A 25,732-nucleotide genomic window follows, 5' to 3' on the forward strand; every position below is an offset into this window, starting at 1 on the left:
CGGAGGCTCAGACTGCCAAATAAAGGTGGCAGAGATAGTTCTCTACCTCCTGCATTCACTTTAATGACCTAGTTGCATATGCAGTACAGCTTGTGATGTAACAAATGGGGAAGAGCTTTGTGGTCGTGTCCTTCTTGGATCTCCTGTAAAAGCGACAGGGTGCGGACTCTCGCGGGAATGATGGTCGTTGCTGAACTGGCACTGCATTGCGATGAGGCAGTGGGCAGAAACCGTTTTTATCTAGCTGTTGCAGGCAGGAACAAGAGAAGGTCAATGGCTAAGGATATGACTCTTGGACATTGGCAGACCATAGCAGAAAGAGCCCTTGTACGGCAACCTTGCTGATGGGACTCCAGGTCACAGTCATACCTTTATTGTGGGACTACTGGTCACAGCATGTAGTACAGAAGCCCCACAAATGCACACTTTCCTTTTGTGGGTCTGTTGGAAACTGGTAATTTTGAAGTGGGCAATCTCCTGTGGTAACCAGCTCACTAGTGTTTCTTGGCACATTGCCCTCTTGGCTGACTAGGACCGCTCCATCCAACAAGTGTCCCAATAACATGTCAGCAGGCCAGTGTCTTCCTGACTGCAGAAGGGAAGGGGATGTAAGGGGTGAGGAGTCCCATATACCTTAATTCTTACGTAGAGATGGTCCTGGGTGCAGTCCCATCTACATTGTTTACCCTGGGGATCAGTTTGTTTAATATGGCTCTTACTCCCTCCAATGGGTATCGCACTACCTCCGGGACAACTTCCTCTAGTTACATAGTGATGAGAGGAATTCTTGTCTGCTATAGGTAAGCTCAGCAGCTTTTTGGAATACTTGCGAGTTTGGACCTCCTTTGTCGCAAATAGAAGTATTCCTTCATTCCTTCCCTTTCCTTATTTAATAGAGAAGAGGATGAGGTAGAGCAAGATGGGTAGGTTCCAGTAGAAGGGGATGCAGTACAATCCTCATCCAATGAATCAAATCTGAAGTGTCAGGGTTCACCTCTGATCCAAAAGGACCTTTTGTGAGTTTTGTCATGGAAGAGGTTGGACTAATTTAAAGTTTCCACTTCCCGAGTCTTCTATTCCAAAGGTTGTAGGCTTTTCATCATGGCGTCTACTACAGCATTCATAATCCTTCCCTGTACATCCTCGTTTAAAGGATGCATTCTATATGGACTGGGTTCACCTTGGCAAGGTGTTCATTCCACCAAAAAAGTATGCTCAGAACTACCCCATGTAGAGTGAGTTCAGTGTTGGAGTATATATTTGGACTTGGCATTCTCTATAAAGATTATTATGCGCCCAGTGAACGAGGTCTCGGTATTTAACCGTTTCAATACCGTGCAATTTCACACCTTCCTGCCCAGGCCATTTTTCAGGTTTCAGCGCTCTCACACTTTGAATGACAATTGCGCGGTCATACAACATTGTACCCAAACTAAAATTTTATCATTTTCTTCACACAACTAGAGCTTTCTTCTGGTGGTATTTATTTTTTGCTAAATTAACAAAAAAAGACCAAAAATTTTGAAAAAAAAACACATTTTTCTTTGTTTCTGTTATAAAAGTTTACAAATAAATAATTGTTCTTCATAAATTTAGGCCGAGATGTATTCTGCTACATGTCTTTGGTGGAAATAACCCAAATTAGGATATATTTTTTAGTTTGTAGGAAAGTTATAGAGTTCACAAACTATGGTATAGATCTGAATATTGATCAATCCTGAAGTACTGACGGCCAATCTAATTTCTTGAGGTCCAAGAATGTCAGAATAGTACAGATATCCCCAAATGACCCCTTATTGCAGAGTAGACAGTCCGACGTACTTCATAAGAGGCATGGCGAGTTTTTTGAAGTTGTATTTTTTTGTCATAATTTTTCGGAAAATGAAAAAATTAAAAAAATTATTTTCACTATTTTTTTTTTTACATACTGTCACCAGTGCAGTACAGCGTCATCATATAACTGGCATGGCGGTGAACAGGGACACTGACTGGTGACAGTATGGAAAAAAAAAAAAAAAAAAATATATATATATATATATATATATATATATATATATATATATATATATATATATTTTTTTTTTTTTTTTTTAATTTTTTATCATATTTAATTTTTTATTACATTTTTTTTTAAGATTTTTTTTTCATATTTTACTATGACCAAAGTAGTACAATGTTACCATAGTAACATTGTACTACTTTGGGGAAGTGATCAGTATTTTTTTTTTTTTTTTACACAATTTGCTTATAGCAAAGAATGACTTTGCTATAAGCAAGCATTTGCCTGAATGAAATCGATTCATTCAGCTTTTTTTTTTTTTTTTTGTGCTTAGCTGTGATTTGGTCACAGCTAATCACATGACATGTGCATGTGATTAGCTGTGACCATTCACAGCTAGGCACTAGTATACAATGGATGGCATTATGAATGAAGCGATCCATTGTATACAACTGTCATGTGACCTGCTGTGATTGGTCACAGCAGGTCACATGGTACCAGCAACGGGAGCCGGTACTCGGATCTGTCATCGGCCGTGTCCCAGGTGCACGGCCGGTGACAGATCGCACTGCTGCGCCGCTCTGCATTAGCGCAAACGGCGCATGTGCGGGAGCACGCCAAATGGCGTGTACCCGGAACGGAGAGGCACATCTGAAGCCGCCAAACGGCCATTGGCCGGGCGGCTAATGGTTAAGGATGCCTTGGACGTACATCTGGAGGCTTTATTTTAGGTTTAACTTATGCTGGTTGAAACCATTTTACTTCCCGCTCTTGTTGGCATTTGCCAAAGAATTAAGGTTTCTGCTCATCGCATGACAGGAGGAGGGGTTATACAAATGGAAATAACAAAGCAAGCAGAAACGTGGAGGATCTTTCACATGCCCATAGTTTCTCCATGGACACCTTTAGGGTCTCTGCCTAGCAACTTTCACACTTGGGGTCTTCTCTGTACACTTGTGCAGATTTTTATGACTGAAATGTTGTCAGTGGAAATGCCCTGCTAAAAACATGTGGAACATTCAGCTTTTTAAGGTGAAGGTTTTGTTTAGTACTACTTGGATGCTTACATCCAATAAGTGACTGTGGGTAAGGCCTCATCTTGGCTGCTTGGCTGTGGGTAAGGCTATTTTGTTACCCCTTAGAATAGAAGGCTAAATCTACGTTTTAGAAACCTTCTACTCATAATTCCAAAAAGCATTTTTGCTGCCACCTCAGGCCACAAGCTCTTAGTTATACAGTGCCTTGAACAAGTATTCATACCCCTTGAAATTTTCCACATTTTGTCATGTTGCAGCCAAAAACATAATTGTATTTTATTGAGATTTTATGTGATAGACCAACACAAAGTGGCACATAATTGTGAAATGAAAGAAAAATAATAAATGGTTTTCAAAATTTTTGTACATATGTCTGAAAAGTGTGGCGTACATTTGTATTCATCCCCCTTTACTCTGATACCCCTAACTAAATTCTAGTGGAACTAGTTGCCTTCAGAAGTCACCTAATTGGTAAATAGCATCCACCTGTGTGTAATTTAATCTCAGTATAAATACAGCTGTTCTGTGAAGCCCTCAGAGGTTTGTTAGAAAACATTAGTGAACAAACAGCATCATGAAGGCCAAGGAACACACCAGACAGGGCAGGAATAAAGCTGTGAAGAAATTTAAAGCAGGGCTAGGTTATGAAAAAAAATATCCCAAGCGTTGGACATCCCACAGAGCACTGTTCAATCCATCATCCGAAAATGGAAAGAGTATGACACAGCTGCAAAGCTACCAACACATGGCCATCCACCAAAACTGACAGGCCTGGCAAGGAGAGCATTAATCAGAGAAGCAGCCAAGATGAGGCCAAAATTGAACATTTTGGCCTAAAAGCAAAATGCTATGTGTGGCGGAAAACTAACACTGCACATGCCTGAACACACCATCCCCACCATGGCTGTCCACCTAAATTGACAGGCCAGGCAAGAAGAACATTAATCAGAGAAGCAGCCAAGAGGCCCATGGTAACTCTGGAGGAGCTGCAGAGATCCACAGCTCAGGTGGGAGAATCTGTCCACGAGACAATTATTAGTCATGCACTCCACAAATCTGGCCTTTATGGAAGAGTGGCAAGAAGAAAGCCATTGTTGAAAGAAAGCCATAAGAAGTCCCGTTTTCAGTTTGTCAGAAGCCATGTGGGGGACACAGCAAACACGTGGAAGAAGGTTCTCTGGTCAGATGAGACCAAAATTGAACTTTTTGGCCTAAAAGCAAAATGTTATCTGTGGCGGAAAACGTAACATCACCCTGAACACACCATCCCCACCGTAAAACATGGTGATGGCAGCATCATGTGGGGGATGCTTTTCTTCAGCAAGGGCAGGGAAGCTGGTCAGAGTTAATGGGAAGATGGAGCCAAATACAGGGCAATCTTAGAAGAAAACCTGCTAAAGTCTGCTAAAGACTGGAGACTGGGGCGGAGGTTCACCTTCCAGCAGAACAACAACTACAATGGAATGGTTTAGATCAAAGCAATTTCATGTGTTAGAATGGCCCAGTCAAAGTCAGACCTAAGTCCAATTGAGGATCTGTTGCAAGACTTGAAAATTACTGTTCACAGACGCTCTCCATCCACTCTGACAGAGCTTGAACTATTTTGCAAAGAAGAATGGGCAAAAATGTAATTCTCTAGATGTGCAAAGCTGGTAGAGACATCCCCAAAAAGACTTGCAGCTGGAATTGCAGCGAAAGGTGGTTCTACAAAGTACTGACTCGGGGGCTGAATACAAATGCACGCCACACTTTTCAAATATTTTATTTGTAAAAAATACTGAAAACTATAATTTTCCTTCCACTTCTCAATTATGTGCCACTTTGTGTTGGTCTATCACATAAAATCCCAATAAAATATATTTACGTTTTTGGTTGTAACATGACAAAATGTGGAAAATTTCAAGGGGTATGGATACTTTTTCAAGGCACTGTATAACTAAGAGCTTGTGGCCTGAGGTGGCAGCAAAAATGCTTTTTGGAATTATGAGTAGAAGGTTTCTAAAACGGTCCCTACAACAGAATGTCTTAAGGGCATGGAACAGGAGGACTGAGTTGTTGGTTGTCCTGATGTCATTTAATACAATCCAATACTGTCTCTTGACTGACACTGACACAATGTAGGAGCATTTTTGTTTGTGGACCACTGATTCAGGAGTATCTCTTACTATAAAGTTGTAGGGGTGTTTGTTACACCCACTAATGCTGGGGCATTTATTAACACCCACTAATGCTGGGGCATTTATTAACGCCCACTAATGCTGGGGCATTTATTAACGCTCACTAATGCTGGGGCATTTATTAACGCCCACTAATGCTGGGGTATTTATTGACGCCCACTAATGCTGGGGCATTTATTAACGCCCACTAATGCTGGGGCATTTATTAACGCCCACTAATGCTGGGGCATTTATTAACGGCCACTAATGCTGGGGCGTTTATTAACGCCCACTAGTGCTGCGGCGTTTAATAACGCCTACTAGTGCTGGGACGTTTATTAACGCCCACTAGTGCTGAGACATTTATTAACGCTCACTAGTGCTGGGGCATTTATTAACGCTCACTAGTGCTGGGGCATTTCTAAACGCCCACTAGTGCTGGGGCATTTATCTCACCCACTGACGTCAGAGCATTTATTACTCCCACGGATCATTGACACCAGTGCATGTGAACTGGACAGTAAACTAGCCCTTTATTTAAAAATTTAGGGGAATTCTGAGTTAGGAGCTTTTGGAAAAAAATATATTTCATGGCAGACAGAGGATATTGCTTGCTGTTTCTATTTGTGTTTTTTCCTCTGATGATACTACTTCTGTTTCCCATTTCTTTTTGAGTCCTTTGTGTGAAAGCACACTGGTATAATATTTCCCCATGCCTCAGGCATGTCTGCTGCTTTTTTTTTCTTGAGCTGGTATATATCTTAGTCAATGCTAGCATGTGTGTTTTTTTAATGCTTCTCCAGACATGCCAAAAAATTCACTTTTGTGTTAATTCAAATGTGTAAAAATCACTACTGTGCAGATAGAAACACCATTTTGCAAGTTTCTAGATAGTTTAAAGCACTCTAGTAATAATACATTCATTAAGCTAACAATATTTTATTTAAAATCAAATTATCGTATTTCTATAATTAAGAATAAATCATATATTCCTGTATTGAATGTGTATTTGAGATTTAGTGAACTTTCATTTCATTTGCAGTGAGTTTAAACCCAGCCTGGAAAGAGTTGGTAGCACAAAGACCCCCATCCGGTCTAATATCTGGGCCCCTTCTATTTTCTGTCCTTTCCCAAATATTAATTTGCTTGGCATTCCAAACCATGGCTTTTCTGCTTGTGAAACAGGAACCCTGGTACGAAGTCTGGACACCCAGCAGCAAGTAAGTGTCATTGTCTTACTGTTTATAGCCATTATTGAAAGTGGAACTTTACACACAAATTAAAAACTTATGAACAGGCAGATTTTTTTTTTTTTTAGTACAGAAGACATATTTTTCTGCATTAAAGTATTTTTACCAGTTTGCAATGTAAACTGAGCTTTGCATGCACAGCGGAAATCTGCATATACTGGAGTGACGTCGGCCTGCCTGGCCATTCAAAGTGGCCGAAAATCTAAACCAGCCAAAGAGGTCAACGGCTGGCGAGGGTATTAATGTACACCACATCACTGAAGTGATTATTATTATATGTAGAGTATAGTCCCGCTTTAAAACAAGTCCTCTACTTGTGGCCTATTACACCTGTTATGATCTTTCTATTCTTCTCTTCCAGTGTATGCAATGTCTCCTTAGATGGTCATGAAAATCACACTGAGATTGATGAGCATAACATTAGAAACTATGAGAACACAACCCTGTTCTATATATCCAGCTTCCAGTACCTCATTGTGGCAATTGTATTTTCAAAAGGAAAACCATTTCGCCAGCCGAGCTACAAAAACTGTACGTGTTTTTTTTTTTTTACACAGCTGTACTATTTTTGTTTTCTTGTGTAGTGGAGATGTTTATATTTAGGTATTGTTACACCCACCTCTATTCCTTGCTATAGAGAGCTTTAAGTGAAAAATTCTGTACATATAATATGGCGAGGAACTGGTCTTTATCCTTATTTGATTTGACTGCTAGAGATTTAATTTATGCTTTAACCACTTCATCTCTGGAATATTTTACCCCCTTCATGACCAGGCCATTTTTTTCTATTTGGCACTGCGTTACTTTAACTGACAATTGCACGGTCATGCAACACTGTACCCAAATGAAATTTATCAATTTTTTTCACACAAATAGAGCTTTCTTTTGGCGGTATTTGATCATCTCTGGGCTTTTTTTAAAATTATATTTATATTTTATTATATAAACAAAGACCTGAAAGTTTTTACTTTCTGCTATAAAACATATCCATGCTATGATAGTATAGTCAATCTGACACTAACTGACACTAACTTACACTTTGTGGGATCAGTGCTAATGATATACACCAACACTGTACTAATGACACTGGCTGGGAATGGAATAATATCTAGGGGCAATCAAAGGGTTAAGTGTGTGCCTAATAGTGCTTTGTGTGCTTACTGTGTTGTAATTTTACTGAGGGATGTGCCGGTTTTTATTCCCTGCTTTTCAGGGAAACAAAAACCTTCACATCCCCACTGTCAAGACAGAGCTCTGTGGTGTTTACGTACACAGAACTCTGTCTTGTCAGGCTCTACATTTAATTAATGGGTCCCGGTCGTCAATCATTGGCCGGGACCCGCCGATTGGCTTCTGTGTCTAATCACCGCACAGCTCGGGAAGCGGGCATGCGCACCCTTTAACCAGGAGAAATGGATCATGTACTAGGTACGTGATCATCGCAGGAGAGCCGCCTTTCCGCCATACATCTAAGTAATGCGGTTGGCAAGCAGTTAAAGTGGTTGCAAACTCCAAAAAAATTTAAATGACTAGTCTACCTCACACAGCATAGCAGCAGATATCTTCTGTCCCTGGTCTGGCCGAAAAAGAAGCAGCCAGTCATCTGAAATTCTCTCTGCTTTCCTACAGTAAAAAAGCCCGACTCATGAAAAACATGTCACCACACCCCCTCTCCTGTGACTGACAGACTAATTAGGAGTCTCATGCATGAGCATGAGAGAAGGGGGTGTATGTGCCACAGCCATCCATACAGATAACTTCCGAAATAGCCTAGCTCGGGAATTACTCAGCGCAATGTGCCGACACTATATGCTTATCTCTACTAACAGAGGAGGAGTGGGGATACATGCTTTCACAGGTCATCAGTAACCCCCCTCCCCCTCCAGTTGTATTTTTGGGAAAACATCATAGGAAAATCCAAAATTGTTTTCTAGAGACTCAACATATAATGATTTTAATGTCCTTTTGTCATTCTCTCCTTTAGATCTCTTTGTAATCTCAGTGTTGGTTCTCTATGCCTTAATACTATTCTTCATGCTGTACCCTATAAACTCAATTGACAGCTTTTTTGAGGTAAGATGTACTCTAAGTACAATCATACTCAAGTATGATTGACTGTCTTTCACTCTATATATTGTATTTTTTTCAGCTGGTCTGTGTCCCATTTCAATGGCGCCTTGTAATGCTGTTCATTATTATTGGAAATGCACTTGCATCAGTTTTGGTAGAGGTAAGACCTAGAAGCTTTCGGTAATATTAATATAATAATAGTATAGGCTTCAGACAGGAGTGGTTTCTTGAGATGTACGCATGAATCACATATAAAGTGCTTTGCATGAGCATTAGACTAGTTTGTATTTTTTTTTTATAATTTTGTAGTGTTACAATTTGAAATTAAAATGAATTTAAATGGGATTGATGCCATTTAATTTGATATTTAACATTTTGAAGGTGCATAAAAGTGTAATTAAAAAAAAAAAGCAAAAACTGAATTTGTTGGTTGCACCAGCTTTTACCTTGATAGTATCATATTTGGCTGTAATTACAGCTTTAAACCTTTTAGTGTTAGAACTAGGGTTGCCACCTCACCCTCTAAACCCAAACATATATTAATTACACAGATAAGGCACCAACTGAGTTTAATTACCATCTTAATCAGGCCCAGAACCTGTGCAATTAATGTGTTTGTTTTTAAAGGGATGAGGTGGCAACCCTAGTTAGAACTCTGATTTTTGTGGAGACATTTAAAGTTTGAGATTTATTTTTCCCAGCTTAACTTAACCCTGATTGGTGTTTTCCGTAGCTCTCTGTTTGACTTTTCTTTGATTGTTCTTTCTCCTTAAGGGAGTTTACCTTTTGGAAAATGTTACATGTTCCACCCATTTTTAGTACTACCAGCTGTGGCTAACTGCTTGTGATTCTCAGTGAGCTGCAAGGTTGCTGGTGAGCACTCTTGTCCTTTGAGCTTTGTGGACTGAAGTAACTGCTTGCCCGTATCAAAGATACAGGCAGATAGCTACCCTGACAGTCTGCAAGAGCCTGACATTGCATCTGCTGTCTGCTGATCGTTGATGCACTAATTTACAAGCTCATAGGAAAAAAAAATGAAATGCATTTTTTTCTTTTACTGCAAAAAAAAAAGTGCATTTATTGAATGGAAATAGGTGTGCTTTTGTTTAAATGTTTGAATACTTAACACAATCAAAACCTTTGAAATGGTGGTTGTACACAATTTGGAAAACTACCAATGTTTAGATTCAAGCTGTTTTGCGCATACCAGTGTCAGAATAGCGCAAATTTATTTTAGTCCCAGGTTTTACCACTACAAATTTCAAAGTGGGGTGACTGCTTATGTTACGCAAAGCACTCTATATAGTGTACTGATCCAACTTTCGCTTGAATGATGAGCTGTGGCTTTAAAATGTCACTTTCACAAAAAAATAGGATTATTGGTTTAGGATTATTAAAGGCATAATAACAGTATAAAAAATTTTTCCTTGCAAACAAAACTTGTTTAAAACTGGCTTAAACTTGGCTTTAAAAAAAAAAGTGCCTGATGCTTTAAGAAAGCAAACAAATGATGCCGCACGTATTTCTGTGAAGCATGCTGCTTTATAGCACAGGAAGTCAGAGTATGATGTGTTTGTTGTTGATGCCTCTTGCCCTTATGTACTGCAGCAAAGCTGTGTTTTGAAGCGCGTGCTCATTGCAGGCATGCATTGCTGCTTTTATTTAACAATAAGGCATGCACACTTTTTGGCATGGGGATGTTTTTGTTTGAAATGAACAGGTGAAAACGTTCCTTGGACCAACCAATTAGAGACAATCTAGTCCTGCTATTGATAAAGGCTCACTTCAAATCTATTATAGTGAAGTAGTTGGTGCGCTATTTGAAATGACCAAAATGACAAAAGTCGCAATGTTGTTATGAATACTAAAAGATGAAGGCCAATCCTCACGTGTGTTTAGGATGGATTTTTTACTTCAGTGGCTCTAAGATCTATGTTAAGTGTTGGAGAAATGTGATAAACTTCAAATAAAACAGTATGCATATAAAGGTTTCTAGTGCCTATAAATGGATCTCGTTGTGTTTAAAGGTGATTATGGCATTACCAGAGAGTCTGAACCAAATAGAAAAATGTACACAGTATTGGCAACATTTTTTACTTAATTTTACAGGCGTATTAGTAAAATAATTGCATTTTTAGAATTACATCTGCTAAGCATTCTAGATTTAATTTCTCAACTTTAGCCTGAACTGTGCACAGTTTCAGACTTCCTGTCATGTGTCAAGCACAGTGGTCATTTATTATTATGCTGACATAAATTAGAGCACATATATTTTGAATAATAATTAACTATGCAGCGAAGGCATGCTTTGAGGACATCTCTGAACATTTTTTTACTTTCCTTGAATAGAGATGTCCCAAACTATGCCTTTTTAAATATATAATTGCAATATGAATCAAAGCTGTTTACTGTGGAGTCTGTTCTAATGGATATATGCTAAAGAATCCACAATATTTGTTACACATCATGCAGATTCCTTTGTGAATGCTAATAGTCTTAGAACATAGCTGTCTGTACTGTGAAACAGGGCCCATATGGTAATCCTTGTCCTGTGGACACAACTACAAAAATTTTCTCAAAGTTTTTTTTCTGTTTTTGTTTTGGATAGAATGGGACGGGTTAGAACCCCTGTCAGGTTTTAATGCTGTGTGAGATTTCATCTTCATGTTTTATAGACAACATTTTACCAGTCAGGTAGTGATGGAAGGTCTGCAGCAGGGAAACAGCAATAAAAATATTGACCGGTTTAAGCATTCCCCTAGTTAAAACCTTTTTATTTATGTCTGTGTTCCTGTTAAAGAAATTTCCAGTTGTCCTTGGAAACAAATCTTTTTACTAGACTGGAAGTAAAGGAATCTCTCAAACAGAGCCTCTGTCAGGTTTTACAGTCATCTGTTGTAATCCTTCCTCACGCTAACAGTGAAGGTACCAACATTCACTGGTTTGTGCTATTTGATGAGGTGCAGTTATATTTAATGTTTGTCCAGCATTCATCAGATACAGAGCTCATTCACTCCAGGGCATTCCATCGTAGCACATTTAACATGTACATTAGTCTGTGAGCCGAGTCACGCTTTGTGGACTTGCATAGCCAGGCTCAGGAGCGTGCCCACATGAATGCCCCTATAGCATGTGACGTGCAGTGGGGGCACTCGCAGAAGAGGAGGAGCGGAGAGCACCAGTGAGGGACCTCAGAAGAAGAGGTTCTGGGCCCCTCGGTGCAATGCATTGCACAGAGAAGGTAAGTATAATATATTTTAATAAAAAAAAAGTGAAGATTGTTACTGGTCCACTTTGTTAAATTAGAGACCCCCTTGTTCATTGAAAAAATGCAAGGCTTTTTCTGAATGGTGGCAGTGCCAAGTGAGCTACCCTCTGGTTACTAAGCAGAATTGCAGCTACTTTGCTGCACCTGGCAGCTACTACAGTGACTTACAGCTTACATAGGGAGCAGTCAGGTATGAGATATGCATACGTAAACTGATCTTGGCTATTCCAATCTAACTATGCAAAAACAATCATATCTAAACTTCAGGTTTAAAGACAAAAGTTGTTTTTTTTTTTCCTTTGGATAGATTAAGGAAGGGTTATAACCCTGCAAGGTTTTTTGCCATCTGTGTCCCATTGGGGAGATTTTTATTTCTTCCCTGACCCATAGCCAGAACAGAAAATGAGAGGAAATCCCTCAAAAGTGAGGGAATCCCTGGTTGTCACCAGGGTACCCAGTACTAATGTCACCATTGGAAGATTTCCCCTTTTTTCCTCACACTGGGGACAACCAAAAATGTGGGATTTCCTTCACTTTATGTGATAAAGGTAAACATAACAAATAGGATGTATCTCTCTAACAGGGACACAGAAAGTAATAAAAACCTGACAAGTGTCCTAACTTCTCTCTTATCTATCCAAAACAAAAAACTAAAAGGCATATGGGAATCTGCTGACCTGCATTTGATGTGAATTTGAAATGCACATCATTTACAGGAATTCCACGTCCTTGCAAACGAGCCCTTAAGGTGTCATTCTTAAATAACACCCCTTTTACAAACACCTTCAATTTCATTGATGAACCACATATGAAATATATTAAATAATGACAGGTAAAATCTCAAACAAGCATATGTCTATTAGAATAGGTTTCTCCAGGTACCAGATAATTGAAAGCACAGTAATTGTGATTCTAATAGTTGACCATAACCTGTTTTAAATATTAATTTTAATAATTTGCATGTTTCTAATGAATTGGTCCTTTTAATTCTTCCTACCCACCTACAATTTCTCACAGACTGTCGTCCTTGATATGATACTCTGGAAGCTTGTGTTCAACCGAGACAAGCAGGGAGAGTCCCACCTCATGGTCACCCACCCCCCACAGGTTGGAACTTCACTGTTCATATGCACTGGGCAGCTTAAACCCTGCAGTCCCTTTATCTTTTGCATTAGCTGCTGTGCAGAGTCATGTGCCTTGTTATCTGTGTGTGTTCATCTTCCCGCTACATTTGCACAAACAGCTGCTGAGATAGACTGGTGAATGTGTTGATGTGCATGGTGTGAGTTTGTGAGAGGATCTTGTTATGGTTAACCAGTGCTGCTAATATAATGTTTCCCAGAGAACTCCTTATGGATGATATCAAAGCTGTAAAGTATTAAGAATGTGGACTTGATGTATATTTTCCTTATGTCCTCTTGGGGTTGGATATACTGGTCTGTTTTTTTTTTTTTGTTTTTTTTTTTATTAAATAGAAATGAAAGTTAGGCTGCTTTCATGTATTTGTTATTATTTTTAACTCGTCTCATTGTTACTTAAATACAGAAGACTGTAAGCCAATCACTTACTGTATATTTTCTTCCTAGGAAGCCAATGATCATTGGGGAGGACGACTCTGCTCATTTTTGTGTTTCTGCAGAAAAAAGATGCCCAAAGCCAAATACATGCACTTAGCACAGGAACTTTTGGTGGATCCAGATTGGCCACCTAAGCCAAGAACAACTACTGAAGCGAAAAGTTCTATCCAAGAAAATGGCAGCCACCATATTGTCACAATTACGTAGCAGTTGCTTTCAGTGGCTTTTTTCTTTTTTGTTTCCAATACGATTGTCCCATATGCACTGCTGGTGGGGTTTGTAATGCATTGTACACTGCAGAGTCCATCACTAGAGTTTTTATAGTGTCTCCATTCAGGAGTTGGACATGGTCACCAGCATTGCATACTTAAGTCTCCATGTGAAGTCTGAATGGAACTCATTTTTAAAAGGCTTCAGAAATGAATTTTTTAAAATTTAATTTCAATTAAATATATGCAGCACTGTGTGAGGTGGGGAACATTACATTTTTATTCTGAATTACGTCAACCATATAACATCTTCTATTATTACTCTTTCAAGCCCTTTGAGTCCATTGTGTAAGATGTAATTGTCATGCTAATTAACTAATTTGTTTTAGTTCCCACTGGCCCAGAAATATGATCAGGTGGGTTGGATATATCTTACTCATGTTAGTATTTAAAATTTTGGAAATTATGCTTAATGGTGATAGGGGTGTGGGCAGCTGCCAAATGATGCCATATAACTAAATAATTCTAAAGAAGATTATTAAGGTTGCATCACACTTTAATGTTACATGAACATTCATGGAACATGCACAAAACGTGTCATGCCTGTGGTATCATTCATTGGTAATTGCACCCTAAACATGGCAAGCAGACGTTTTTTTTCGCAGCGTGAAAAAGCATCAAAACGCAGTTTAAAATGCATAAAGTGCAACATCCAGCAAAGGCATATAAGCTTCTTTGGTGTGTTTGTAGCACATAGGGCAGCCCCGTAAAATGAATGGGCTGCTCTATGCGTGGAGCACAAAAGCGCAAAAAAAATGCATTCATGTGTGACCCTAGCTTTAAATGGGATACACTAAGAAATTAATAATAACCATGCAAAGGGCAGTGACTGTGTGCTATCCATTATGACAACCAGTATGTTATTTTTTCAGTTTAGCTATTGAAACTTTATTTTTTGATTGGTTGTTAGGAGTTACTGCACTCTGCAGCTCTTCTTTCTTTATAAATATTGCAGCAACATATTTTTTCCAGTGTCTGAATAATCATATATTTTTTAAATTATACTAAATATGCCTCTTGTTGAGCGGGCAAGTTGTAGACCGTTGAGTGTAGCTACAAGAAAAAAATGGTTATAGGTACATTTACTCATGCAGACCAATCATAATTCAGTTTACTGCTTGTAAAAACTTGTAAAACTTTTCACGCTGATCTTTGCCTTACTTAATAAGTCCTTTTATATAGTTCTCTGAGTACTGCTTTTATTCCCAATTTAGAATGTGATTTTCTGGCCTGTTTGCATATTCACTGTATTAATAACCTATAAATGTTTCAGTAAAGGAGCCAATGTTTTCAGTTAATTAGTTGCTGACAAATATTGAAGAAGAAATTACAATTTTCTGTTTTAGGTAATTACAGCAAATATGTTCATCGGAGGACAAGTAATTAAGGATGTATGTGTATATAATATATATAATTTATATATACACACATTTTTCACATTTTTTTTTTTAAACCCTAATCTTCATCCAGTGCTTGCGTCAAAATCCATTTCTGAAGCCTGCGTGGTATTTGTAAATTATTCTGAAAATGAATGATCCTTTTGTCAATGTAAAATGTCACCAAAAGTTAAAAAATATTTTTATTTTGCAATATCTATGCATTTCAGACCTTAGAGCTGTGAATTTTGCTGCATCGGTTTCTGATACTGTCTGGGAAAATAATTTGTGCGCATCCTCCAGGCACTATAGGGTTATATGTATGTACATATCCAAACAAATTACATTTTAGGGTCATGAAAGTTGGGGGGGTGGGGGGTGGTATGATATTCAGAAATCTTTCTTATGCCACAATAGGAATCTTGGTTCAACACAACTATCTCATGTAAATATATCTATTATTCATGTCAGTTTGTTGGCCATTCACATTACTGTGGCCAGAAACCTTTCATATGAGAAATATTTAAAACCTGCCATTGTTAGCCTCCCTAAGAAAATACTAGATACCTGGCTTTCTTGCTGGTCCTCTGACTTTAGAATCTTATTTTTTGAATGTTAACTCAGAACAGATACGTAAATCAACAGTTTTTGACAGCTGACTGCATGCGTGTTCTGCCGTACCTTTGAAAGTCACGTAGACAGAGGAGCAGCATGAAAGCCAGGGAACTAGCATTTTTTGGAGGTCAGTGATAGAAGCATATGGGTTTACCTCATGACAGGCTTTCCTCAAGTTCATCAGAATGTCATGTGTACCTCTGTGTTCAATCATAAGTGCCGTATGTCATACCTACTTCATCCCTGTAAAATATATTTATTATGTTATAGTAGGCATCAGATCTTCATATCTTCTAGCATATTTCTCCTTCCTCATCCATGTAGTCGTGTATAGAAAATTCAGGAGCAGCCATATTTAGTTTTCTTCATTCTTTTAGTAATAATTAAAGTGGAACTCCAGGATAACCCAAACTGTCCTCTCCCTCCTCCTAATACCAGCGCTTACTAAGAACCAGCAAACACAAATGCTCCTGCGCTTGGGGATGGACTCGATGCAGGCAATAACCACATTAAGAATGTCCTGGAACATGCACACCTTGCTGCCCTCAAATGGACCGGGGAAATCCAAATATACTGAATGAGGAAAGACAAAACAGAGGACGCACAGGCCTAGTGCATTACCATAAAAAATGTTTAATAAAAAATAAAGTAGGTGTTGTACTCACAAAGGACAATATAGTCAAGGCACATCATAAAGAACAGCTGGGTCAACACTGCGCTGAGTAACAGTCCGCAATAGGGAGTTTAGACATCCAAAAGGCTGACGCGTTTCGAGGACTTGCCTCTTCCTCAGAGCTCTGTCATTTGTGAGTACAATACCTACTTTATTTTTTATTAAACATTTTTATGGTAATGCCCTAGGCCTGTGCACCAGCGCTTACTAACCTGTGTAGGTAAGATGTCTATATTTTTTTCTATGTTCAAGCCACTCCAGTCACGTGAATCTGCCCTCCTGTCAGCCAGTGCTGCTGCAGGGGATAGAAGGGAGCGGCGACAAAGGATGGGCCATTAAAGCCTATGAATGATGTTGTGCTCCTAGGCATTACCAGTCATTGTTGAGCACTCTCTCCTCTCCCTAGGCCTGAGCAACCTGAAAATAGGTAAGTATATAGATCTTTCGTACACAGATTAGTAAGCAATAGATGTTACAAGAGGGAGGAGACAGTTTTAAGAGTAGTTGGGTTTATCCCGGAATTCCAATTTAACACTATGCATCCCTAAGCACAACAAGCCTGCTTAAAGGATTTAAAGTGATACCAAAGGATTGCTTTTTTTAAATCAACAAACATATCATGCTTGATCTGTGCAATGGTTTTGCATGGAGCAGCCATGATCCTCATCTGCCGGTGCTCCTGGCCCCTCCCCCCTGTTAAGTGCCCCCAAAGCAAGCTGTTTGCTCTGGGGGCATTCGTGTGTGCTCGCTCCAGAGCTGCCTCTGTGTGTCTGAGACACAGAGAGTGTTGCTCAGCCCTGCTCCCTCCTCAGTAGCTATGATTGACAGACAGTGGCTCCTGCTGCTGTGTCCCAGCCAATGAGGAGGGGGAAAGCTGCTTCTCTCATGCACAGTGCTGGATCGCGGTCAGGCTCAGGTAAGTATTAGGGAGGCTGAGTGGGGGGCTGCACACTGAAGGTTTTTCACCTTCATGCATAGAATGCACGACGATAAAAAACATTCAGCCTTTAAAACCAGTTTAAATCCACTAGTTTGTGGTGTTTCCATCCTTTCATGATCTGAATCTAGCAATGTCAAACTGAGAAAAACATCTTTAATTTGTTACAGGCCTTATTTATGGCTTATACAGCAAAGCAATGTATTGCCACGTTATGGATTCTGCTCGAAGAACCATTCAGCACAGTTATTCCAAAGTTTTGTGTTGGATATTTTTTCCATGAATGATTTACTTCACTTTGTGGTAAATCAATTACATGTGCAGTTTTTCAAGAAGGAAATAAAGGATATTTATATTGTTAATTTTCTCTTAGGTTTGTTTTGTAGAAAATGGCACCCACTGAGATTACTTTTCAGAGCTGAGAGGTATTGATTTTTTTTTTTTGACTGATGCTGCCCTACCAACCATTGGATTACTGGAATGTAAATAGTGCTGTTTATTTTAACAGGTGTTTTAATAGCCAATTCCGTGAATTGTGGCCCTAACTGATGGTATGCATTGAGTTGAACTGTTACAAGTTCTTGTTCAGTAGTGACAATGCTAAGCAAACTACCTAGCAAATAGTTGCTATCGTGTACAGAAAAGTTGGTTGTAACTTAACATTCATCCTTTCCAGACTGCCGCCCCTACCTCCATCCTCCCCCATAATCTTCCAATCGCACCCTTTGTTTGCATTAATGTTCTGGCTCTGCTCACTCAAGCCAAGCATTTAGTGCTGACTGCACTTTAGCAGACAGTACTCAGCAATCTGTGGCTCTCCAACTATTCTAAAAAATTTGACAATAGCATACATGCTACCAATTATCCAAGTGTACACTCTGGGATTTGTAGTTTTAAGAGACGTTCGGTAACACTGGAAGGGATTCCATACCTTTAAGAGCATGATCATATATTCTGCATATATTGTATAGAACACGATAAATTGCTGCCAAACACCGAACTTTTTTTTTGTAGAACAGTTTCATGTCCCTGATGGGGCTTGTATTTTTAGAGCAGAGAAGACAAGATAATTTATTGAATCCACTGCACAACAAATGGCATTTATTTTGTGTCCATTAAGAAACGTAGAAAGTGTTGGGTCATACTGCTGCCTAAAAAAGCATTGCACAGAGGATAAAAAAAAAATCTGGGCCAGTCCAGGATAACCTCCTCCTGGTACCAGCATACTTCAGTTTATGCTAGTGTCACTGACATTTCAACAGATAAACAACCCCATTTGTATTAAAGTTAATGACGCTAATGATCTTTTAGCTAATGAATTAATTTTATGTTGCTATTTTCTGTTTGTGATCAACAACATACGCACAATGAAGACATCTAATGTAGTATTAGTAGTAGTATTATTAGAGCTTCATGCTTAGGTACAATTAAGTAAATTTATTAATTCTTATTCATGTCTTTATTTTGTTTGTACTCTTTTTTTGGAAGCTAATGCTAGGTACACACGTAAAGTTTTTTGTTTTGTTTTTGTTTTTTTCTTTCAACTCTGAAGGAAAAAAACAGGTCATTATACTAATTATGTGTTCTGACAGGGGAGTGCCCTCCTAGCCAGGACACACTGATCAGTGCTCGCAGTCATTGGCTGCGAGCACTGATCAAATGCTGGTTTTCCAGCATGCTTGTACACACGGACTGAAATTCGGCTGGTTCTTGCTGAACTGACCGTTTTCTGACGATTTTTCGGACCGTTTTTACCCAGCTTAAAGATCTGCTTCTGATTTCAGCCTACTAGATGCTTAAAGGCCCCAAAAACACATATGAAGGCTACAATTTTCATAAGTTTCAAATACTGAATGCGTGCCCAAACTTTGCCATATTTTTTGGTACATTGTTTTTATTCACAAAAATTGTGGCACTGTCTTTTTAGACACCTGCAATATCGGCTTCAATAGAATTCACACTTGAAAGAAACTTTAAAAAGTAAAGTAAGTATTTGAAAAACTATGTATGTATATATTCATTATAGTACAGCTTGCCTGCCCTCAGATGTGGTAGCTGCAATCGATTTCATTTTTTCATGCTACAAACCTTTTCAGCAATTACAGAAAATACCTATGGATCTTGCCAAAAATGCAGTGTTTTGTCACTTTCTGCAAGCTGAACTGAAAGCACAAAGGTTCTTATCTGCCTTCCAAGCAGTCTTCTGTAAATTACTAATTACCCTCCCCCATGTAATAGAGATGAATGGAAGACCTGTTTGGAGGAAGACCCTAATCAGTAGAGCAGCCTGGGTGACAATCATAGCTCCCTCCATAGATACAGTGGATGAGTAAGTATAGACACCCAAAGACAGTGTGTTATTCACAGGATTACCAGGTGATATAAAGAAAAAAAGACAACTAACGCAGCCACCTCATTTACGCATTGGTAAGTTGCAATTTTTAAAAATTTTGTCTCTTGGTTTAGATACCCAGTCGGTGGGTACATTTATCCATCCGCACAGTATACTTTGGATGAGGAAATGGGGAATCCATTCACCAATGTATGGCCAACTTAAGGCTGCCAAATAGACATCAGAGTACTGTTGGATGTACAATCTGATTGTCCTTAGCACAGCAAGTAGTTTGTCCTGTCACACTCCATAAATGTGCAAGGTCATCCCTACCAGCCTAGCAAGTTTGTTACTATGGAGAGGAGTGCAGGTAAAGACAGCAGGCAGGCGCTGTGAGTGCCGCTTATCTCGGAGGAGAAAAAAAAAAGCTGTTAAGCCAAGTTTTCTTCAAGCTCTCGGGTGGTAGGCATTGGTTTGCTACCATAGACACAGTGAGCTTCAGCAAATCTGGCAACTGCCAACTCGTTTCTCTGGGCTGCATCGTTTATCTTTGCTGTGGATGGAGAATTACAGTTTGTTGTTCCAAACTGAAGGACACCATTGTTGAAAGAATAATCACATCACTGATCAAGGATAAGTTCACTTTTAAAAATAATAATAATAAATGCAAATTATTTTTACAGGTAAAAAATATGCACTTTTTTTTTGTAGGAGCCTGAAAAGCATTGCACCCACGATCAGAAAATCATGGGTACAATGCAGGACTATTAGTGTAAGCTGCCTGCCCAAACATTGTATGAGCAGGCAATTTCACAGGACAGGAAGACTCCGTAAACTACCAAGAGCACTCAACAGCATCCTGGTAATTCCATGATAACTACAAGCCGACAGCCAGAAAGGCTGTGTCGGTACTTGTAGTTTCCCATTCACAAATCTGTTTTTTTTTTATTGTGACATCAAGGGGGGTTCCTCCGCTCACTGTCACATGGGAAATTGGGGGTTGCAGGGACCAGTGCAACAGTAACATGTTACACCCTGAATATTGTCATATTGGTGTAACATGTTATGAAAAGTGAATTTATTCTTTAAAGTTTGTTGCTGGGGGTGGGATTTGGTTTATTACAGTTCATTACTCAATTGTGTTCCATGTTTCAAAACATTTGAACTCAAATTAATCATTTTATATTCAGTTTTGGACAGAATTGTTAATAAAAAAAGTTTACTGCTTAACCCTGTATGTGCCTGGGGGATTTCCATTCCTGGTGAATGTTTTTCTTTTTTTTTTTTCTTTTTTTTTTTTTCTTTTTTGCTTCACCGCAAAGAATTTATTTTAAGATGTTCTTTTTAAACAGGAAATGGCAGCTCTTTCTCTTTATTTACAAGGGCTCTAGATAGTGGCCTTCAACCCTATCATGTTGTTGCAGGCTTCTCCAATTGCAAGGGAGCTGCATGCAAATTGTAAAGACTAATGAACCTGCCTGAACACTTTTTTTTTTTCATTCTGCAATCCCCACGCTGAACAGTTCAGTAACGAAGCAGCTATAAAATATTTTCCCTGTCTTTTCTATGTGTGTTGTGGAGCTACATATGTATGTATATCTTGCAGATTAAAAAAAAATGAGTGCACAAATGTATAAAAGAATCTAGCTTTTGCAAAACAAAAATGTGTTTAATATATATTAATGAAAAATATGTTCTTGTATTATCTAAGAAAAATAGAAGTATCCCTCAGGGTTATTTTATTTTCTTTACTGTAGAGATTGCTAAGAAGCTCAGCAAAATTGCAGTGTTATGCCTATATGTATGGTAACATCAAGGCTGCTAGTTGTGCTCTCTGATCACTACCCTCTGTTGAGGGTATCCTTTTATGGCCCTATTTCTTAGACAATAATCCACCTTTGTATGTCAGTTTAAAGAGCTGTGTTCTGCAGCACAAATCCATCTTTGCTGCTGGTCATTGTTTAACTTACTAGAGCAAACCACTTTTGCTGTAATTTAATGTCTGTGTTGGTATTGTGCTAACACAAAGGGGCTTAGTAATTGGAGAGCAATGGTGTTCTCTATCCTATAACTAGGGGTGATCAAATCCATGCACCAAGCCCAGTAATGCTAGCCCTGTTTTGTTTCCTTTCTAAATATTCTTTTTAACATAACTGTGTCTGTAGTCCAGTCTGTGCTTGCTAAATATTACTTTGCCACCTCTGTTTCATATAAGTGGTTCAGCCTTTCTGCAGCTATCAAGTATATCTGATGCTCTTTGTGTAGCCTTTATTTTTTTCTTTTTGGTTGCTGGATTTCACATTTCATAATAATAGATGTGCAAGAACTGCATAAGTGGGATGAATGTTGGTATATTTTTGCTTAGAGACCCAAGTTGTGTTTTTAAAAGCCAGTTAGAAATTGGCTGATTTAAAATTGATCAACATACCTCTTTAGTAATCTAAAATGACTGGCAGCTTTCTTCCTTGTGGCCAAGTATATAACACTGTTGCATTTTCAGCTATCTTTTCATTCTTATCCCACATACGACCTGTACTAGTAGATTTTGTTAGTTTGTCATATTTACGGCATGACAATAGCGGCTAAAGTTTCCTGTCATAATTATTTTACTTTTGTACAGTAATTCTTTTTAGCCTTTTTTTTTAATACCAGTCCGTCCTGGAGGGGTTGAACTTGCAATTTTTTCATATTACATAATGTATTTGTTCTAATTGTTGCAATAATTTATTTTTATTTATTTGTTTTCCTCATCTTTGCTTCAGATTTTGCTAATCTGTGTATTGTTTGTTGTATAATTATGTTTTTGTACATGTATATTGGATGTCATGCAGTATCCTTTCTTTGTTGGCGGTAGTTATGTTTTGTCTAATTTGTTTCCAATCTGTTGCACTGTGGGACACATCAGTTAAAGCACAGATACCGTATAGCCATGTTGATGATGCATTGCACGTAGTGTAACATGGTGTATTTAGAATGCATTTCCAAGAAAGCACAGACCAAAGTGATACAATTCCAAAGCTTCCATCTTCAGTTTTGAAAATTTTAGGGGCACCTGTATGAGCTATAGCTATGTAGATTTATAGCCATGTCTCATTCAAGAATTAGAAATGTACAGAACTACTTCTTGTCTGCAAAATAATAACATTGTAACCAAATGGAACTTTAATTACACTTGGTTCAAATGATGGCTATGCAGTTTTCACTTTCCATAGTTGATGGTGATGGACAGTAAACAAAATAAATCTGCTTAAATTAGCAACATCAATTACCAAAATCATTTTCATTTTAGGAGTAACTCCGTTAAAATAAAATTTCAGTTTCAATGAGAAAATAAAACAATCAATGTAGATGAGTATATATTGTTTAAAATGGTCCTTTATGTAATTGGTTTAACATTAAAACTGTTTAGCTCTCCCTTGCAGAAGGGCTGTGCCCATACTGTGAAGGTTAACTATCGTAGTCTAAGGGATAATAAAAGCAATTTTACTTACCCGATCCTCTGCTCCCCAGGCAGATGGTGCTCTCCATGCTCTGATGGGGGACTGTCAATCAGCATCCTTATGTCCAGTGCTGGCTATGAATCCTGGATCACTCTTCATGACATCAGGACCTTAGACTGCCGCAGCATAGGTGGAAAGAGAATGCTTTGCAGCGTAGCCTGCAGAAGCAGAGGATCTGGTAAGTAAATCCACTTTTCCATGCCCCTTACTCCTTAAAGCGGAGTCCCACCCAAAAGTGGAAGTTCTGCTTTAAAGACTGCAACCCCCCCCGCTCCCCATTACGGATTGGCACCTTTGGGGAGTGGGTACCTGAAATTGACAGGTACCCGCTCCCACTTCTGCTGCGATCACCTAGGCGATCAGAAGCGGAAGTTATCCTCCTACCCTCCCTCCCCGTAGTCTTCTGGGACACGTGGCAGGTCCCAGAAGACTACAGGGCCATTCAGGAAGCGCAGTGCTGCTGGCACATGTGCAGTGGGCACCCGGCTGTAAAGCCGCAAGCTGTCACAGCCGGGTGCCCACACTGAAGATGCCGGCACCTGGAACACAGGACGGTCAGTGAAACCGGCTGTGGGGAGGACATCGTGGGACAGGTGAGTGGCTGTTTTTAACAGTCAGCAGCTAAAATTTTTATTTTTTTACAGTGTGAGTGGAACTCCACTTTAAAGGAGCAATTAGTCCTTGCAGTGTGGGTGCAGCAATCCCCTGAAGTTCAGCTTTAAAACTAATTACGACAGGATAGAAACACATAAAACATCAGGGGCATTTGTTCATTTATAATTTTCCTAAAGATTACTGGAAGATTTTATTGTTAGGTAAACAAAGGCGTCCTTAAAGTAGAACTAAAGGCAAAACTTTTTTTTTTTAATGTTTGGCTGAGAATGTAAAGGTTATAACCTCTGTAAGGGTTTTTTCTTTTTTGTTTTGCACTGTTCATTGATCATGATAACCGTGACAGAAGAGAAGGTGAATCTCCCTAACGGGCACAGACAGCAATAAAAAAACAGACAGGTGTTCTAATCCATCTCTACTCTATCCAAAACTAAAGAAAAACATTTTCCCTTTATTTATGCTTGAAAGGATTTTCAAAATCTAAGAAATATTCCTAAAACCATTTCTCATGTGTGGCCAGTCTAAATTGTTTGAGGACAACCTGAACCTATAATTTTCTCAGCAGCAATCATGTCAGAACTTCTCATTGTTTCACAGTTTGCGGATGCTGGAATTTGGTACTACTATGCGTTATTAATATTGTGTGTTACTTTGCAAACATTGCTATAATTCAGTTAGTTTAGGAAAAAGCAACAGTATAATAAACATTATATTAAAAAAGAGACTATAAATAAAGATATTTTGTATTTCCTCCTTATGTCCAGATCTGATGGTTGTAAATATTTTATAACTGTGCAAAAACATTTCTTAAAGTGTATTTCCGCTTTTTGAGAAAGTCGCACTATATGTGTTCCCATTCACTTTTTTTATTTATTTACATTTTAATATTGACAGCGCATTAAATATTTCTTAAGGTGGCATGGATGACTGCAAGGATTTCTTAACATATTCCATGTGATCTGTCCCAATAGCCTTAGGACAGTCAGAGTTCATTCCATTACCATACAGTGGAGATGCCCAGCTTCTAAATGTTTAACTCTTTGTTAGGACAGACAGTATTCAAAGCTAGTTTACAACAGATAAGATCTGCCAGCACTGTACAGACAGGATTATGTAAAACACACCTCCCCAGCCTTCTCATAAACAAAGGGAACGAAGTAGGATTTTCCTTGCTGAAGCTTCCAGAAAACCTCATCTAAAAAATGCAGTCTTCAATAATTTAATATTTTTTTTAAGCTACACTATGTGAATGGGAACATATAACAAATAATTTGTTCCTTCCAATTTAACTGCAAAAGTGAAAATGCACTTTAAAATAAGTGATTAGTTTTGGACTAGAGGTTTTTAACTAGAAATACCTAAATTTAAATGGTTTAGTAGACACCCTTGTGTTAAGATGTTTAGGCACAAAGTTGTGGTTGTAAGCAGTATAGTTGTCACGGACTGATGCACTATCTCAAGCCCATTATAGCCTAAACTGGCGAATAGTTTGTCAACTCAGATTATAAAGATTTTGTAGTCTTTTTCAATGAGCTGTGAAAGCTAAAGCAGTTTGTTTTAATCCACACCAACATTTTTTTCACTTTATTGAAACCAGACCTTTACAAGATTATAATTGTTGGTCAACAGGTCTGCATGCTGTGCTTTGCTGCTTGCACTGTTTTATTGGGCTTGATAAATTTACATTCCAGGGGTACTAAATTGTACAGTTCCATCCTTGGGGTGTATAGATTTTTATGTCACACTCTGCCCTGCATCTCAACTTCTATCTGTTTATCCCATTGTTCTGACAAACAGAGAAAAAGAGAAATGGATGCTGCATATCAAAATGAACAAAGTGCTACTGTTTACGGTACCCTACTGTAAAAGTAAAAAGAAACTTTCAATTGTAAATATCAACTGTACATACATGTAAATCATTTTGTGATTAAAGCCCTTTTAAATAAAAAAAAATACACACAAAATACAGTCTAGTGTCTGTCTAGTTTATGTTGTGCTTTTTCTAGTTGACATATTTTCCAAGAAACATGTAAAGTTTTCAGTAAATTGTATACGTTATCC

General features: G+C 38.6%; 1 protein-coding gene and 1 long non-coding RNA gene across 2 annotated transcripts in view; one reads left to right on the forward strand and one right to left on the reverse strand.

Annotated features, from left to right (window-relative positions):
• ATP13A3 (ATPase 13A3) overlaps positions 1-25,635 on the forward strand; it is a 215,695-nt gene extending 190,060 nt beyond the window's left edge. The window contains exons 28-33 of the mRNA XM_089675655.1: positions 6,235-6,412; positions 6,804-6,973; positions 8,427-8,515; positions 8,592-8,672; positions 12,798-12,887; positions 13,367-25,635. Of these exons, the coding sequence (XP_089531781.1) occupies positions 6,235-6,412; positions 6,804-6,973; positions 8,427-8,515; positions 8,592-8,672; positions 12,798-12,887; positions 13,367-13,564 (806 nt within the window). The 3' untranslated portion in view covers positions 13,565-25,635. The remainder of the gene's footprint in view (positions 1-6,234; positions 6,413-6,803; positions 6,974-8,426; positions 8,516-8,591; positions 8,673-12,797; positions 12,888-13,366) is intronic.
• Positions 1-25,732, reverse strand: part of LOC149463396 (uncharacterized) — a 352,919-nt gene that overhangs the window by 164,338 nt on the left and 162,849 nt on the right. Inside the window, exon 2 of the long non-coding RNA XR_016312484.1 lies at positions 23,051-23,217. This is a non-coding gene — a long non-coding RNA (uncharacterized LOC149463396). The remainder of the gene's footprint in view (positions 1-23,050; positions 23,218-25,732) is intronic.

Source organism: Staurois parvus, unplaced genomic scaffold, assembly GCF_062004578.1.
Source record: "Staurois parvus isolate SC_StPar_1 unplaced genomic scaffold, SC_StPar_1.0 ptg000155l, whole genome shotgun sequence".
NCBI lineage: Eukaryota > Metazoa > Chordata > Amphibia > Anura > Ranidae > Staurois > Staurois parvus.